At 43.1% G+C, this 16,503-nt stretch overlaps 2 protein-coding genes across 5 annotated transcripts in view; both read left to right on the top strand.

Annotated features, from left to right (window-relative positions):
* Window positions 1-4,472, top strand: part of LOC140560805 (UDP-glucuronosyltransferase-like) — a 35,045-nt gene extending 30,573 nt beyond the window's left edge. For all 4 annotated transcript variants that reach the window (XM_072685359.1, XM_072685357.1, XM_072685356.1 and 1 more), the window contains exons 2-5: window positions 217-348; window positions 1,535-1,622; window positions 2,179-2,398; window positions 3,536-4,472. In XM_072685359.1, coding sequence (XP_072541460.1) covers window positions 217-348; window positions 1,535-1,622; window positions 2,179-2,398; window positions 3,536-3,815 — 720 coding nt within the window. In that variant the 3' untranslated portion in view covers window positions 3,816-4,472. The remainder of the gene's footprint in view (window positions 1-216; window positions 349-1,534; window positions 1,623-2,178; window positions 2,399-3,535) is intronic.
* A 1,848-nt stretch (window positions 4,473-6,320) lies between these two features.
* prmt2 (protein arginine methyltransferase 2) lies at window positions 6,321-15,992 on the top strand. Its single transcript, XM_072685360.1, has 9 exons — window positions 6,321-6,506; window positions 7,641-7,817; window positions 8,856-9,017; window positions 9,979-10,143; window positions 11,399-11,574; window positions 12,169-12,298; window positions 12,403-12,539; window positions 13,755-13,926; window positions 14,947-15,992. The coding sequence occupies exons 1-9, from the start codon at window positions 6,429-6,431 to the stop codon at window positions 14,977-14,979; spliced, it is 1,230 nt and encodes a 409-aa protein (XP_072541461.1). The 5' UTR covers window positions 6,321-6,428; the 3' UTR covers window positions 14,980-15,992.
* Window positions 15,993-16,503: the final 511 nt, after the last annotated feature.

The following is a 16,503-nucleotide window of genomic DNA, read 5'->3' as shown; positions in this document are numbered from 1 at the left end:
AAAAAGAAGCTGATGGTCTCCAAAGCATCTCCAGGTCCATCAAAATATCATAAGTGTCACCAGCTAATAATGTATCTTCTAACAGTGTAATAGATATAGGTGCTGTGTGTAATCTTCCTTTCTGCTTAGTTGATGCTGAACAGCTTGGGTTTTGTTGCCTTTAGCTTGACAGTTTTGGTAGAACTTGCACAGGGTCTCATGCTGTCTTCATTGCAGGAGCTGGAGGAGTTTGTGAATGGTTCTGGGGAGCATGGCTTTGTCGTGTTCACGTTGGGCTCCATGGTGTCCGAGCTGCCAGAGGTCAAAGCCAGGGAATTCTTCGAGGCCTTTAGACAGATTCCTCAGAGGGTAAGAAGAAGAAGCATGATCACAGAACCTCACATCACAAATAGATCATAGAGGTTCACATTGTGAACAGATTCATAAAGCTCAACAGTAACGTCAGTCAAGTCAAGTCAAGTCAAGTCAAGTGGGTTTTATTGTCATTTCAACTACATACAGAGTACACAGTGAAACCGAACAACGTTCCTCCAGTCTGCAGTGGAGGGTCAAGTCACAGCTTTTAAACCAGAACTGCCAATCCCAAGCGAGACCTGGTGTTATAGTGCTAAATCATGATAGATGAAGCTCTGTAATAGTATAAAAGTAACGCATTGCATTGTAAATCAGTGCTAGCACAACTTGGCTGAGATCTCTACAGTGCTGCAAGCCTTTTCCAAACTGTCTTAGGAATTAAACATCAGATGAAGAGAACAGAGCTGACCTGGACCTAAAACTAATTTATAAAGAGCAGAGAATGTTGAGTAGTTTTAGAGTGAGGCTCGCAACTTTAGCAGGTCAGACTATAACAGTCTATTTAAAAGGAGAGAGCCAGAAGGTAACACAGACATGGAAGCTCCTTGAAACACTGGCATTCGTCCGCTACACCATCCACAGACCTGAGTGATTGCATGCAGGATGAGCACACTGCTCTATTTCCACTGTCATTCAGAATCTTATTGGTGCTGAAATAGACTGAAAGGCTCAGGATCAGAGCTGTAGATTCTAATAAAAGCAACTAAAAGAAAAAACTGATTATTAAATGAACCAGAAATCATCCACAGTTAAATGTGGGGGAAATAAAAACAGTGAAAGCAAACTTTCTGTAGTCACACTGAGTTGCGACCCTTTGTCTTTTAACCATTAGAGCCCCAAAATTTGCTCTGTTTACACTTTTTCTAATTGACCACATTTCAACTTTAAATATGTAATTGTTGCATGTCTTAACTGGAAAGTGGGCACACATGCACTCCTCTTGGATCTAATAAAAGTGTGCCACACTCCGTTTCATTAAAAATGAATCTCCTGAAAACACAATAAGCACTTGTCCACTTTCTTCCAGGGAACAATGTGTATAAATTAAATTTGTTCCCATAGAAGGTTTTGGTAATTACATCATCCCTAAACTGCCTTTGTATCGAATTACTTATTAATTAAGTGTAAAAAAAACTCGTTGAGGTTTCATTAACATCCATGTTAACCTCTGATTTTTCAGGTATTGTGGAGATACACCGGAGCAGTTCCAAAAGATGCTCCAAAGAACGTCAAACTGATGAAGTGGCTTCCACAGAATGATCTCTTAGGTTTGCTTACATTCTTTTCTTAAAACCAAGTATCTGGAGGTTTTAACCATTGAAATGTACCATAGAGGGACATTACCAATCAAAGGAGGCTTCTTAGGATAGACCTCAGACCATACAGGAGCATTTCTAATTCATGACCATAGATGAAGATAGGTAGCTGACAGAAGGTAACTGATCAAAGGAGATCATTTTAGAGACTTTGCATTATTATTATTATTATTATTATTATTATTAACTTTTAAACAAGTGTGTTTTAATAGAGATCACTGTTAGTTGTGGGGCAGCTCTTACATTCCTCCACATTTAGCAGACTGTGTGTTCATCATTAAAAGAGAGGAAACCCACATCAGCAGGATCTCACAAAAGGCCTTTTATCCAAACAGTGTTTGAATATGAAGAAAAAACCTCCTAAGTTCCCTCAGCACACAGAATCAGGGTCCACTCAGTACTGCTGTGGCTGCAGATGCGATCAGTCCAAAAAGCACCAGGGGGTTCCGAGGAACAGTGGAGCTTCACATCACTCACACTGTGTGCTCTTGTTCATCTGATGTTTCAGCTCACCCTAAGGCCAAGGCGTTCATCACACATGGAGGAACCCATGGGCTGTATGAAGGGATCTGTAACGGCGTGCCCATGGTGATGATTCCGCTGTTTGGAGATCAAGGCGATAACGTCCAGCGCATGGTGGTCCGTGGTGTCGCAGAGTCCCTAAACATCTTTGACATAACCTCAGAGAAGCTGCTGGAAGCCCTCCGAAAAGTCATCAATGATAAAAGGTGCAGTAAAGTATTTTATTAGAGCCATAAATGTTATGAACCATGTGTTTCACAGTTTGTTGTGACTATAGACTCTTCAGTCGCACACTATAGGTCAATAATATACAAGCAAGACGTGATTTATTTTATAGATACACCAAAGCAATTCGAGATTGCTGCAGTGTTACATTTACATTTACAGCATTTATCAGAACGACTTACAGAAGTGCTTCACTGTTTAGTCAGAAAATACCCTTATCTAGTTTATACTAGGATCCAAAGCTCCTCTAATCTTAGACTCTACTAAACACAAGTCAATATGGAGACCATAATACTCTACTCTTCACCCAAGTCCTCTCAGAAGAGGAGGGTCTTCAGTCTGGGTTTGAGGACAGCGAGTGTTGGACTCTGCTGTTCGGACACCCAGGGGAAGCTCGTTCCACCACTTCGGTGCAGGACAGTAAAAAGTCTGGACGCTCGTCTTCTGTGGATCTGAAAGGATAGCGGGTCGAGCCGAGCCGTACTTGAAGGCTTTTGAACTTAATGGGAAAATACTTTTTTTACACACTTTGTTGATAACAGTTCTAAACTCTGAGCAGTTTTTAGTTCTACACATATTAGTAATGGAACACCTGACTGAGATGATGGATCTGATCAGAGCTGCAATTAAACTCAACTCATTAACACTGATTTTAATAGTCACACCATTACTGTACAGTCAGAAACACTGCCATCTGCTCTGAGCTAATAAAACAGGATCAAATTATGTAAGATACGGTTTTACTGATATCTACACTCTTAAAAATAAAGGATGTCACAGAAAAACCTTTTAAGTGTAAAAAACGTTTACAATTTAAAGATTCTTCATAGCTGTAGTAATGATCTGAGCAGTAGACCGGGTCAACACTTGGCTACTGGAGCCATTTAGCTCAAACGGGAACCTGATAGTCGGGTCGGATCGAGGTCAGATCACATTCTCAACCGTTCCAGAGTTTGTTTGAGTCTGGACTGAGACCACCTCCGCTCAAAGGTCTCCCATTCGAGTGTGATTACTGAATTTAAGGAGGTGGCCATCACTTAGATTCAAACACCTTCACCAGTAGACACACACACACACGGTCCTGTGACTGCACTGATCCTGAGTCTATGCCTCCACAGCTACAAAGAGAAGATGACGAAGCTCTCTGCAATCCACAAAGACCGCCCGGTCGAGCCACTGGACCTGGCCGTGTTCTGGACAGAGTTTGTGATGAGGCACAAAGGAGCGGAGCACCTGCGGCCAGCCGCCCACGAGCTGAACTGGGTCCAGTACCACAGCCTGGACGTCATCGGCTTCCTCCTCCTGGTTCTAGTGACTGTGATTTTTGTGATCTTCAAAAGTTGCAAGTTCTGTTTCAGGAGGTGCTGCAGGAGAACCAACAAGAAGAAAAAGGAGTGATCAGAGAGGAGGGAGAGTCGGGTAATCCGGCAGTATGAGGGGTTTATACACTAATGTCAGAGCAGTCTGGGTTTAGTCTTGTATTAAGTCTACTGTGTAGCCGATGGACTGCAGTTTATCACATCGACACGTCAACGTCTCTCTACCTCCTTCTGGCCCTGCAGGCTGTAGATCATTCCCAGCATCCAGCTGTTTCCTCTCACATTAGGATGATGAGTTTAAACTCAACTTAATGATGTAATCATTTATTGATAAGGTTTTTGTTTCATTTTTCAGTTGATCTCAGTAGGAACTTTAATAAAAATGTGCACAGATTTTTTAAAAATTGGTTACGCTGAAGAAGACGACACTGGACTGAATCTCACTTTCACAGTGGAAGGACTTTAATGAGATTTTCGAAGTGTAGTTTATTAGATTGAGGTTTGGATAAAGAATAGATTTATTATTAAAGGGTCATCATGATTTTATACATGTGCATCTCTTGCTTATAAAAATCACTTCCATGTGTGAAATTCGTTCCTACTATTTTTAAAAAGTGAATTGATCTAGAGGCATTTTTTTAATCTTCCAAAGATTTTAAGAAAAATAAATATTCTCAGGGCCAGCCGAGATCTGACTGCTCTTTGTTCACTGAAAATAATAAAACTTTTGTTTTTATTTGTGTTTATGTGTCCCTTATTGTCTACTTTGAGTCTATCCACTCATTCGGCTTATTGCAGTTTGGCCCCACCCACTCATACTGATGTTATAAGGGGTGATTATTGATTGAAGCATAATACAAAGGAGCCAATCAGAACAGAACTCATTTATCAGTCTTGAAGACACGGTACCAAAACAGGCTATTTAACTAAAATAAAAACGAGGCTAAAATTGGTGGAGTAAAAATCATTAAAATATTATTAATTGATTATGATTATTATAAATTCTTTATTTCATAATTATTCTTAACACTTCTATTGGAACTATAATTAGGGCAGGGGAAAATTAAAGGTGGCCACTAATGTTAAGCTCTGTTTATCTCTGCATGGATGAATGGCGAGAGGTCAGTAGCTGGAAGTGAGAAACTGTGATCCTCAAACACTGCTGTTCCTCCTTCAACAGAACCTCCAGCAGAACCACAACAGAGCTGTAAAACGGGTCAATTCCAAACCCCCAAAACTGTTACATCACAGTCTCGACTCATTACATTAACCCCTTCAACATTTACATAAAGTCCACCCTCTAGAGAAGGCCTTGCGGGGATAAACGCAATGACTCATTTGGGAGAACATGGAAACCAAGGATAAAAGCAATACAAAAATGGCTGTATTAGTTGTTGTTGTTAGACAACGTGGCTACTTTCACAATAACAGGGTGGTAAATTGGTGTGGGAAACCATATCTGAGCATTTTTTTACCCCAAAGATACAAACAGACTATTTATACATCAAATAAGAAAATCTTAAATTAATTAAAAAAAATACTAAATGAATGTTTTGGGAATAAAATACTCAATAAGTCCTGCTGTAAAAACCCAGCTCAGACAGATAGTCAAGCTGGTTAGGCTAGTTGACCAGTTTAGCTAGGTATAGGGTATTGACTATTTGAGTTTGATAGGTTTAGCTGGTCTACTAGCATGATCAACTGGACCAGGCTTGACCATGCTTGTTGACCAGCGTGACCAGCATCACCAAGCCTGACCAACTTTAAATGCCACATACACTATCCTAGTCTATCCTACCTATTTATTTATATTTAGGGCATTTAGCAGACGCTCTTCTCCAAAAGAGCTTCACTGTTTACTGAAGAAGAACCTCAGCTAGTTTAAATAGACTAAACTTCAGATCCTCTAATCTTAGACTCTACTAAACACAGTCAGTATGGAGACCATAATACTCTACTCTTCACCCAAGTCCTCTCAGAAGAGGAGGGTCTTCAGTCTGGGTTTGAGGACAGCGAGCGTTGGACTCTGCTGTTCGGACACCCCACTTCGGTGCAGGACAATAAAAAGTCTGGACGCTCGTCTTCCGTGGATCTTAAAGGATGGCGGGTCGAGCCGAGCCGTACTTGAAGCTGGAAGGGCTCTTGGTGCAGATCGGGTTTTGACCATCGCCATCCTTCCATTGCCATTACCACTTTTCAACCACTATGACCATCAAAGACCACCTGAGAGCAGCTGCAGGTTTCAGCAGGGGAGTTCTTTCAGCAGAATGGGTCCTTTAAATGTTCCAGTGTTGGGATTCTCTGTGCTTTCCGGCACATCAGCATATTAACAGCATGCTAATGAGTTAAACAAGGTGTGGCGGACGAGGGAAAACACACCACTGTGGAATGAAGACCACCCTGCACCTCACCTCACCTCCCCTCCACCTCCCCTCCTCCTCCACCTCTCCTCCACCTCCCCTCCACCTCCACCTCTCCTCTTTGTGTGCACTGTGTTTATGCTCTGTGCTGCAGTTCCGCTGGTTGCCTACAGGTGGCAGTGAAAGGCGCACGTGTCCCTTTCAGCTCCGCTTCCTGGTTTCGGTTTCCCTCTGCGTGTGTGTGTGTGTGTGTGTGTGTGTGTGTGTGTGTGTGTGTGTGTGTGTGTGTGTGTGTGTGTCTGTTTGTTTGTTTGTTTGTTTGTTTGTTGGAGATGATTGAACATGAAGATGGAGACACGCGGGAGGAGTTCCTGGGATTAGAGGACTTCACCGGCTGCGGGTCTGATCAGGTGGGTCCATGTCTACACCTGGGCTGTGGGTCGGGTTCTGACCACAGGACCGTTACTTAACACGGTGGAGGTCCATTCTCTGTGCCGGTGCTGGTGCGAGTGTATCAGACAGCGGTGCTGTTGAGCCTGACCAGCTCAGCCTGGTTAAACTGGTTAAACTGGTTGAACTGGTTGAACTGGTTGACCAGTTTAGCTCCTGACCAGCTTAACGTATGTTTTCATTTTAGTTTGGAGGACTAGCTGGTCCACCAGTATGACCAACTTGACCAAGCTAGTGAACCAGTATGACCAACTTGACCAAGCTAGTGAACCAGTATGACCACTCTTACTGCCGAGAGCAACACTCCTGACCATGCTGGTCCACCAGCTTTGCCAAGCAGCATGACTGTGGTGGTCGACCAGCATGTCCAAGCTTGTTGAGGGGCACGGCACGCCTGGTGATGCTGTCAACCAGTATGACCAGCCTGACCAAACTGGTCAACCAGCAGGACCAGCCTGACCAAAAAAGTCAAATAGTTTGATAAAGGGTGTTGACCATTATGACCAGCATGACCTATCTGATCTTACTGGTCTACCAGTATGACCAACTTGACCAAGCTAGTGAGCCAGTGTGACCAAAGTGGTGACCAGTATGACCAGCCTGACCAAACTGGTCAGCCAGTGTGACCAAAGTGGTGACCACACCTGACGAAGTTGTCGACCAGTATGACCAACTTGACCAAGCTAGTCAACCAGTATGACCAACCTGAGTTTATGGTTTATTTGGTCTACCAGCAGGACCAGCCTGACCAAACTAGTCAAGTAGTTTGACCTATCTGATCTTACTGGTCTACCAGTATGACCAACTTGATCAAGCTATTCAGCCAGTGTGACCAAAGTGGTGACCAGTATGACCACGCTTACTGCCGAGAGCATCACACCTGACCATGCTGGTCCACCACTATTACCAGCCTGACCAAAATGGTCCACCAGCTTTGCCAAGCAGTATGACTGTGATGGTCAACCAGCATGTCCAAGCTGGTTGAGGGCACAGCTGGTCCTTATACTGAAATGCAGGAGCGCTGGAGTCCAGTAGCTTTGGGGCAGGTTGTGTGATTGGTGTATTATGAGCTCTCACTCTGGATGTCCTCACAGCTCAGTTTCGCAGCTGGAGACCGGATTGTGATCCATGACCGGAGCTGTGCTGACTGGTGGTGGGCGGAGGTGGAGGGCCGATATGGGTATGTACCCTCCAACTACGTGTGCCGGGCTGCTGCTGAAGTGGAGGACGCCTGGCAGGATGAGGAGTACTTTGGGAGTTATGGAACTCTGGTAGGAGTCTGACTGGGGGTGTGCTGTCGTGGGGCGATGCTAGGTATTAAAGTGCACTGAAATGAAATGAAATACAATTTATATGATAGAATTATGATAAAACATATTTTCTGTGAGATCCTTTTAATAATAATTGCAATTTAACTGAATAAAAAAGCAGTTATGCAGTTTTAATGTTATATTAGCATTAAGCTAATGGTGTAGCGGGATCGGCGAAGCTATTTACAGCAAGTCTAGCTGAAACACAGCCCTCAGAACAGTTACCGTCCTCACTGTTCAGCTCAGTAACGGTCTTTACATCGCTGCAGTTTTACAGACGCTCCCTCAGTTAAACCCGAATATTACTGGAGGAAACTCAGACTGTGAGCATGGTGGCCTGTTAGCTGGCCAGAGCAGCTGTAGCTTCTGTATACACCGATCAGCCATTCTTGTTTCCACCCTCACTGTCCATCCTATCAGCTCCACTGTGTAGGTCTATAGATCCAGACTGCATCCATCTGTTTCTCTGCTGGAGGAACTGAACCGATGAGAGACAGTGCTGGGTTATTTATACAGCACTTTTACTACAGTGCAGTCAGTTAAAGAGCTTCACAGGTGAGAAGGGGATTGGAAAATGACAGGGATGACTGTAGAAATAACTCTGGCAGTGTAACACACACCGTTATGTATCATATGAAGAAGATTAAGACTCTGTAAAAAAGCAGTATCAGCCACCTCCACGTCTGGATTTCGACTGCGTTAGCCTTGTAGCTCCAGTGTAAATCTAATCTAACAAAGTTCAGACACCGAACATGTCCTGGCCGATCGACTACATTAGAGAAAGGAGTTTTTTTGCCAAACTATTCGTTTAAAATGAAGAAAGAATGTAAACCCGGCTGTATGACAACTTCTCAAACTCCTCAGACTTGCATACTAACTGTTATTAACTGTATTTATGAACAGTTCTAGAGCAGTTACCTGTTCAGGTGTTAAACACAACCTGATGTTAATGAGAGCAGGGTTAACAGCTGATTCTACCTTCCTATATTGTGTTTGTAGAGACTTCACCTGGAGATGCTGTCGGACAGGCCCCGTACGGAGACGTACCGGCAGGTCATCGTGAGCAACAGCGCAGCCCTGAGGGGGAAAGTGGTGGTGGACCTGGGCTGTGGCACCGGCATCATCAGCCTGTTCTGCGGGCGTCTGGCAGAGCCTGCAGCGGTACATATGCAGACGGACATTTAACAACCTTTCCTTGAGGAGAGCAGATGGAGTTAGCAGTGGAGTTGGGCTGTACATGTCCATAAGCATCCAGACAGCAGTTCTGTTGAGTGAGGATTGGGCTGGGAGGTTCTCTGGAGGGATGATGGAGCTCCATCCAGTAGCGCTGAGTTGGGTTGAGTTGGTGTAGCAGAACTATTAATCCAACATCAGTATCTGACCTCTGTGTGCAGCTTTAAGTAGGTGAATGAATTAATTAGAAGGACTGTCCACAAACATTTGGACATATGTTCATTCATAATGATCAGTATGTCCTGTGTAGTGGTGTTATGGCTCCATCTGGTGTTCAGATGGAGCATTGAACAGAGCTCATCTAAATGATTTATGTCTTTTCTTCATTTCTAACTTCCCCTAAAAACACCAGCTGTCCTTTAAATTCGGTCACACAATCACCAGATCAATAGAAATGCTCCAAAATAACAATACAATAATGACAAAAATGCAATAAAATATTTTTGGATCAACTTCCATTGAAAGTCTTTTATTGTGAAGGTTTCATTTATGAGGTTTTGAGTTATGAGTTATGAGGTTTTGTTCCAACAGTGATGATATGCTTTACTTGCAAGCCCAGCATCCTTTCTGGAAGGTGCTGAAGGAGGAAAAGTGGACAAGCGTAAGAATCTGAGACACTTTGACAAGAACCAAACTGTGATGTTCTAGACAATGACTGGGTCAGAACATCTCCAAAACATCAGGCAGGTGGTCAGTATTCACCAAAAGTGCTCTAAGTCACCTAAAGCTAATATCCTTGATTTCAGGAAAACCATCAATGAGCAGGTGTCCCAATACTTTTGTCAATATACTTTATATCAAATTGAAGCTCATCAAGCCCTATAATAGCCCTTTATCTTATGTTTAAAGATATATACCCTGAAGTGTATGTCCTGTGTTTTCTCTATAGGTGTATGCCGTGGAGGCGAGTGCGGTGGCTGAGCACACGGAGAGACTGGTGAAGCTGAATGGATGTGAGGGAGTGGTGACTGTGTTTAAATCCAGAGCAGAAGACCTGACCCTGCCCTCAAAGGTGGACGTCTTAGTCTCTGAATGGATGGGAAACTGTCTCCTGGTATGAACTGAGACTAGATGCCTTCATGACACTGTACATTCACCCTAAAGACTGTAGCTCCGCCTCCTCAGTGTATATCACAATACCTACATTTAGAGCGTTATTAATATTCACCCTAAAGACTGTAACTCCGCCTCCTCAGTGTATATCACAATACCTACATTTAGAGCGTTATTAATATTCACCCTAATGAGAGACTGTAGCTCCGCCTCCTCAGTGTATATCACAATACCTACATTTAGAGCGTTATTAATATTCACCCTAATGAGAGACTGTAGCTCCGCCTCCTCAGTGTATATCACAATACCTACATTTAGAGAGTTATTAATATTCACCCTAATGAGAGACTGTAGCTCCTCCTCCTCAGTGTATATCACAATACCTACATTTAGAGCGTTATTAATATTCCCCCTAATGAGAGACTGTAGCTCCGCCTCCTCAGTGTATATCACAGTACCTACATTTAGAGCGTTATTAATATTCACCCTAATGAGAGGCTGTAGCTCCGCCTCCTCAGTGTATATCACAATACCTACATTTAGAGCGTTATTAATATTCACCCTAATGAGAGACTGTAGCTCCGCCTCCTCAGTGTATATCACAATACCTACATTTAGAGCGTTATTAATATTCACCCTAATGAGAGACTGTAGCTCCGCCTCCTCAGTGTATATCACAATACCTACATTTAGAGCGTTATTAATATTCACCCTAATGAGAGACTGTAGCTCCGCCTCCTCAGTGTATATCACAGTACCTACATTTAGAGCGTTATTAATATTCACCCTAATGAGAGGCTGTAGCTCCGCCTCCTCAGTGTATATCACAATACCTACATTTAGAGCGTTATTAATATTCACCCTAATGAGAGACTGTAGCTCCGCCTCCTCAGTGTATATCACAATACCTACATTTAGAGCGTTATTAATATTCACCCTAATGAGAGGCTGTAGCTCCGCCTCCTCAGTGTATATCACAATACCTACATTTAGAGCGTTATTAATATTCACCCTAATGAGAGACTGTAGCTCCGCCTCCTCAGTGTATATCACAATACCTACATTTAGAGCGTTATTAATATTCACCCTAATGAGAGGCTGTAGCTCCGCCTCCTCAGTGTATATCACAATACCTACATTTAGAGCGTTATTAATATTCACCCTAATGAAGAAGATGATAAATCTGTGTGTGTGTGTGTGTGTGTGTGTGTGTGTGTGTGTGTGTGTGTGTGTGTGTGTGTGTGTGTGTGTTTCAGTTTGAGTTCATGGTGGAGTCAGTGCTGAGTGTTCGGGACCGCTGGCTGAAGGACGGGGGAATGATGTGGCCCTCCTCCGCCTCTCTAAGCCTGGTGCCCTGCCAGGCCCATACTGACTACAGCCAGAAAATGGAATTCTGGGAGAATCTGTACGGCCTGGACTTCAGCTGCCTGCGGTAAGACCAGAGTCCAGCTGCAGCTGTTTCCCATTTACTGCAGATATCAGACCTGAAGTACAGAGCGCTCCGATATCAGAAGTATTAAATAACAAATGATTTTCGCCATATTTTCAGTTTTATGTAGAAATAATGGTCATAATATTTACCAATACATTGTAATATTTTTCCTTTTAAATTACCAAAGAATGTTTTTTAAAGCATTGACAAAATGATCTATACATAACAATTCAGTGTCATGAAAATAGTCCCTGTACTTTTTTTTATAATTCTGAGACACAGCGACAAAGAATCAGAATTATTAGGAATGATTCTCATTAATAGAGAAGGACAAATATATAGCTTTTATTTTTCACTTCTGGAAAACACTCAGTGTGAGGCACGGTGGAGTGTGAGGAAAGCTTCGTATGTGTGGATTTCACAGCCCTGACAACCACTACCAGTTCTTACAGCACCACACAGACAGAGTGTGTTATTAATTCCAGAGCAGAAATTCAGATAACTGATAAAGGAAAGTACTGTATGAAGTGTGTGTGTGTGTGTGTGTGTGTGTGTGTGTGTGTGTGTGTGTGTGTGTGTGTGTGTTTGTTTCAGGCCAGCTGCACAGGAGGAGTTCTTCTCCAAGCCGAAGTTCAGCCACCAGCTTGAACCTGAGGACTGTCTCTCCACCCCCTGTGATGTCATCACTCTCGACATGCACACAGTGCGGGTGTCAGACCTCGAGGTGTGAGCGGTCTTGATCACAGGGTTGAGGGTGGGCGGAGTGTAGGGTTTAAGTGTACAGCAGGTTCTTATAATCTTTCGTTCTGGGTTTTATGTTGTGTGCAGAAGCTGAGGGGGGAGTTCCAGTTCTCTGTTGAGAAGTGTGGGACCCTGCATGGTTTTACTGCCTGGTTCAGCACCTTTTTTCACAGTTTACATGAAGGAGGACAAACACTAGAGCTCAGTACAGGACCACACTCTGAGTACGTCACTCAGGCCTTCAGTGGAAAGAGGCTGCAGAGACCACTTCTGACCCACCATCACATCTACAGTACACTCCTGACTGACCCACCATCACATCTACAGTACACTCCTGACCCACCATCACATCTACAGTACACTTCTCACTGACCCACCATCACATCTACAGCACGCTCCTGACCCACCATCACATCTACAGTACACTCCTGACCCACCATCACATCTACAGTACACTCCTGACCCACCATCACATCTACAGTACACTCCTGACTGACCCACCATCACATCTACAGTACACTCCTGACCCACCATCACATCTACAGTACACCCCTGACCCACCATCACATCTACAGTACACTCCTGACCCATCTTCACATCTACAGTACCCTACTGACCCACCATCACATCTACAGTACGCTCCTGACCCACCATCACATCTACAGTACACTCCTGACCCATCTTCACATCTACAGTACCCTACTGACCCACCATCACATCTACAGTACGCTCCTGACCCACCATCACATCTACAGTACACTCCTGACCCATCTTCACATCTACAGTACACTCCTGACCCACCATCACATCTACAGTACACCCCTGACCCACCATCACATCTACTGTACGCTCCTGACCCACCATCACATCTACAGTACACCCCTGACCCACCATCACATCTACTGTACGCTCCTGACCCACCATCACATCTACAGTACACTCCTGACTGACCCACCATCACATCTACTGTACGCTCCTGACCCACCATCACATCTACAGTACACCCCTGACCCACCATCACATCTACTGTACGCTCCTGACCCACCATCACATCTACTGTACGCTCCTGACCCACCATCACATCTACTGTACGCTCCTGACCCACCATCACATCTACAGTGTACACATGTTCATACACTAAAATACACTCTGGACAAAAGTATTGGGACACCTGCTCATTCATTGTTTATTCTGAAATCAAGGCTATTAAAACAAAGCTGATCCTGCTTTTGTGTCCAGAGAAGAAGACTTTCTAGTAGATTTTGGTGCACCATTGCTATAAGGATTTGATTGCATTTAGCAACAAAAGTGTTAGTGAGGTCAGGCTGTTTGATGATCACCACCCCATCACCCCATAGGAAGATAATCTAGGCAACACTCCCATTTTAAACTCAGTAAGAGACTTTAAAGCCTTTAAAGCCAGAACTCTCTCTGTTTAGGCCAACCCACTGGAAACAGACCCTGTTTATGCTGGACACACCAATCCCAGTTGAGGAAGGAGACTGTGTAGGCGGGGCTATCATCCTGCACAGAAACCCTGTTTGGAGGCGGCACATGTCCATCACTATAGAGTGGAGTATTAAGAGCAGAAAGGACGGCGCGTTCTCCGAGGTAACAGTGTGTTTAGTAAGTCATAGGATTAAGTTCTGAACAGGGGAACGTTTGGTACCATTTGTACAGTTCCTAGAGTTCTAGGTATTCACCAGGAAAGTGTGTGATAAAACTAGCAAGGTACAGAATTCTGTAGTGAAAACAGTGTTTCTGTAGAGAACTATGGCTTCTCAAAGAACCATCTGAATGCTTAAATGATTCATATCTAGGATGGAAAATCTCTTGTAGATGGATCTTTATTTTTGTATGGGTTCCACTGTTGCTCTGAGTCAAGAAACCTCTTTTTGTGCTGCAGTACATATAAAGTGTACTAGGTATCATGATGGCAAGCACTTATTTAATTATTTAATTATTTATTTATAATAAAAATGATCCCAGACCACTTCAGTTCAGGAGGCGTACACTATATGGACAAAAGTATTGGGACACCTGCTCCTTCGTTGTTTCTTCTGAAATTAACGGTAATAAAAAGAGTTGATCTTGCTTTTGTTGGAGTGACTGGCTCTACTGAAGACTTTCTACTAGATTCTGGAGGAGCATTGCTGTGAGGATTTGATTGCATTCAATGAATATTAGTGAGGTCAGGATGTTGGATGGTGATCACCACCTCACCTCAAAGTAGTGGATGGAGCTCCTCCACCATCATTCCAGAGAACACAGCTCCTCCACTGCTCCACAGCTCCTCAATGCTGGAGGGATTTATACCCCTCTAGCCCACGCCTGGCATTATTAGGCAGCATGGAGCCAATAGGGGCATGATGTTGATCTGCTCCAGAGAGTCCTATTCTATTGGCAGTACTTCTTCTCTACAGGGACTAGACAAGCTGTGTGTGTATTTGCACATCTGTGTCAGCGATAGGTGCAGCTTAAAGTAGCTGAATGTCCACAAACATTTGGACATATAGTATAGTTAGAATGGTTCTAGCTGTAAAGCTGACCAATGATGAGTCAGTGACTAATATGTCAGCGATCAGGTACAGTAAACCCTCATTTAATGTCTTTATATTGTTGTTTAAACAGGTGAAGTCAAAGCGGTTCCCCATGTGGAGGTGACCCTCAGCTGCCTGGTCAGTGATAAACCAGCACAACTCAGCATTGTCCAGTGTTCGTTTACTATTGAGCTCTCCATACTGTCCAGGATTTTACTGAGTGATCACTAAGCACTAGGTTCTGGTTTACAAAGTCTACGTCCTAGAAGAAACATGTTTACACTGATTTCTACTACCGGTTCCGGACTCCGGTTCTATAACACACTTATCACATTTAAGGGCCGTGACAAAAACCCTTTAGCTCATACATTTATACTGTACATTAATTATGTTGTCAATAATACTATTAAATACAAAACTATTAAACCCTGCACTGTGTCCAAAAGTATTTGGACACCTGTTCCTCCAGCAGTTCTTCTGAAATTAGGGCTATAAGTCAGAGGTGTATTCCCCTTCTCTACAGTCACAGCCTTGGCTCTTCTGAGAAGGCTTTACACTAGATGTTGGAACATTGCTGTGAGGATGGTTTGATTACATTCTGTGAAAGCATCGACAAGATCAGGCACTGATGTTGGATGATTAGTTCTGCCACTCCAACCCAAAGGTATTGCATTTAGCTCCATCATCACTCCAGAGAACTTAAACCCCTCTAGTCCAAGCTTGGCTTTAGGGTTCTGTGCTCACGGCTGCTCCAGAGCGTCCCGTTTAATTCCTCAGTGCTTTTCTATTTAAGATTATACAAACTGAACTGGGGGAACTAAAAAGTAGCTGAACTCACTCATTAGACAGGCTGTCTGGATACTTTTGGATGTATTGTGTATGGTTTCTAAGACGTTTCTAATGCAGTTTTTTTTTTGTTGATATTTTGCCAGTCCAGCTGTTCTTTTTCTATGTATGTGTGAACGAGTGTGTGTTTACTAAAACAACTACATTAATTACTGAGATTTATTTAACTTTAGAATTAAGCTTTGTGTAAATCCAGTAATACATAATCGCTGTAAAGCTGTTTATCTGAAGAGAAAGTGTTATTAAACAACACAAACAAACACAAATAAATAAATGAACACTCCACTGTGATAGTTCTCTGAGTGTCTTCTGCTCTCCCGTCTCTTCTGTAGGAAGTTCAGTATTCCCAGTTCCCAACCAACCCCTAGTTTCTCTAATCAGTCCTTTATTACAGCAGATCAGGTGTAGCTGCTGCTGCTGGTGGAGCTGAACAAATACATACAGTGTCTGGAGATCAGCACCCAGACCTGTGCTAACTGTTCTTCTAACTGTTCTTCTAACTGTTCTTCTAACTGTGCTCTTCTAACCAACATCTCAATAACTTTACTGACCACACTGAATTTGTTTGTTTGGGTTTATTCTAATGTTATATAGAGTTAATTACAGGTAGACGCTCTCACTGACCACTGACTTTCTGTTTATTTGGGTTTATTCTAATGTTATATAGAGTTAATTACAGGTAGACACTCACTGACCACTGACTTTCTGTTTATTTGGGTTTATTCTAATGTTATATAGAGTTAATTACAGGTAGACACTCTCACTGACCACTGACTTTATGTTTATTTGGGTTTATTCTAAT

Source organism: Salminus brasiliensis, chromosome 8 (assembly GCF_030463535.1).
Source record: "Salminus brasiliensis chromosome 8, fSalBra1.hap2, whole genome shotgun sequence".
Taxonomy (NCBI): Eukaryota; Metazoa; Chordata; class Actinopteri; order Characiformes; family Bryconidae; genus Salminus; species Salminus brasiliensis.
The sequence above is the reverse complement of the archived record's forward strand: the minus strand, read 5'-3'. Positions and strand labels throughout refer to the sequence as shown.

What these genes read in the sequence shown, in the direction of transcription:
- prmt2 (XM_072685360.1), top strand. Translation starts at nt 6,429, where the DNA reads ATGATTGAACATGAAGATGGAGACACGCGGGAGGAGTTCCTGGGATTA. An exon ending in GTCTGGCAGAGCCTGCAGCG is followed by an intron (nt 9,018 to 9,978) that starts GTACATATGCAG and finishes TTTTCTCTATAG; the next exon opens with GTGTATGCCGTGGAGGCGAG. An exon ending in CTGGACTTCAGCTGCCTGCG is followed by an intron (nt 11,575 to 12,168) that starts GTAAGACCAGAG and finishes TGTTTGTTTCAG; the next exon opens with GCCAGCTGCACAGGAGGAGT.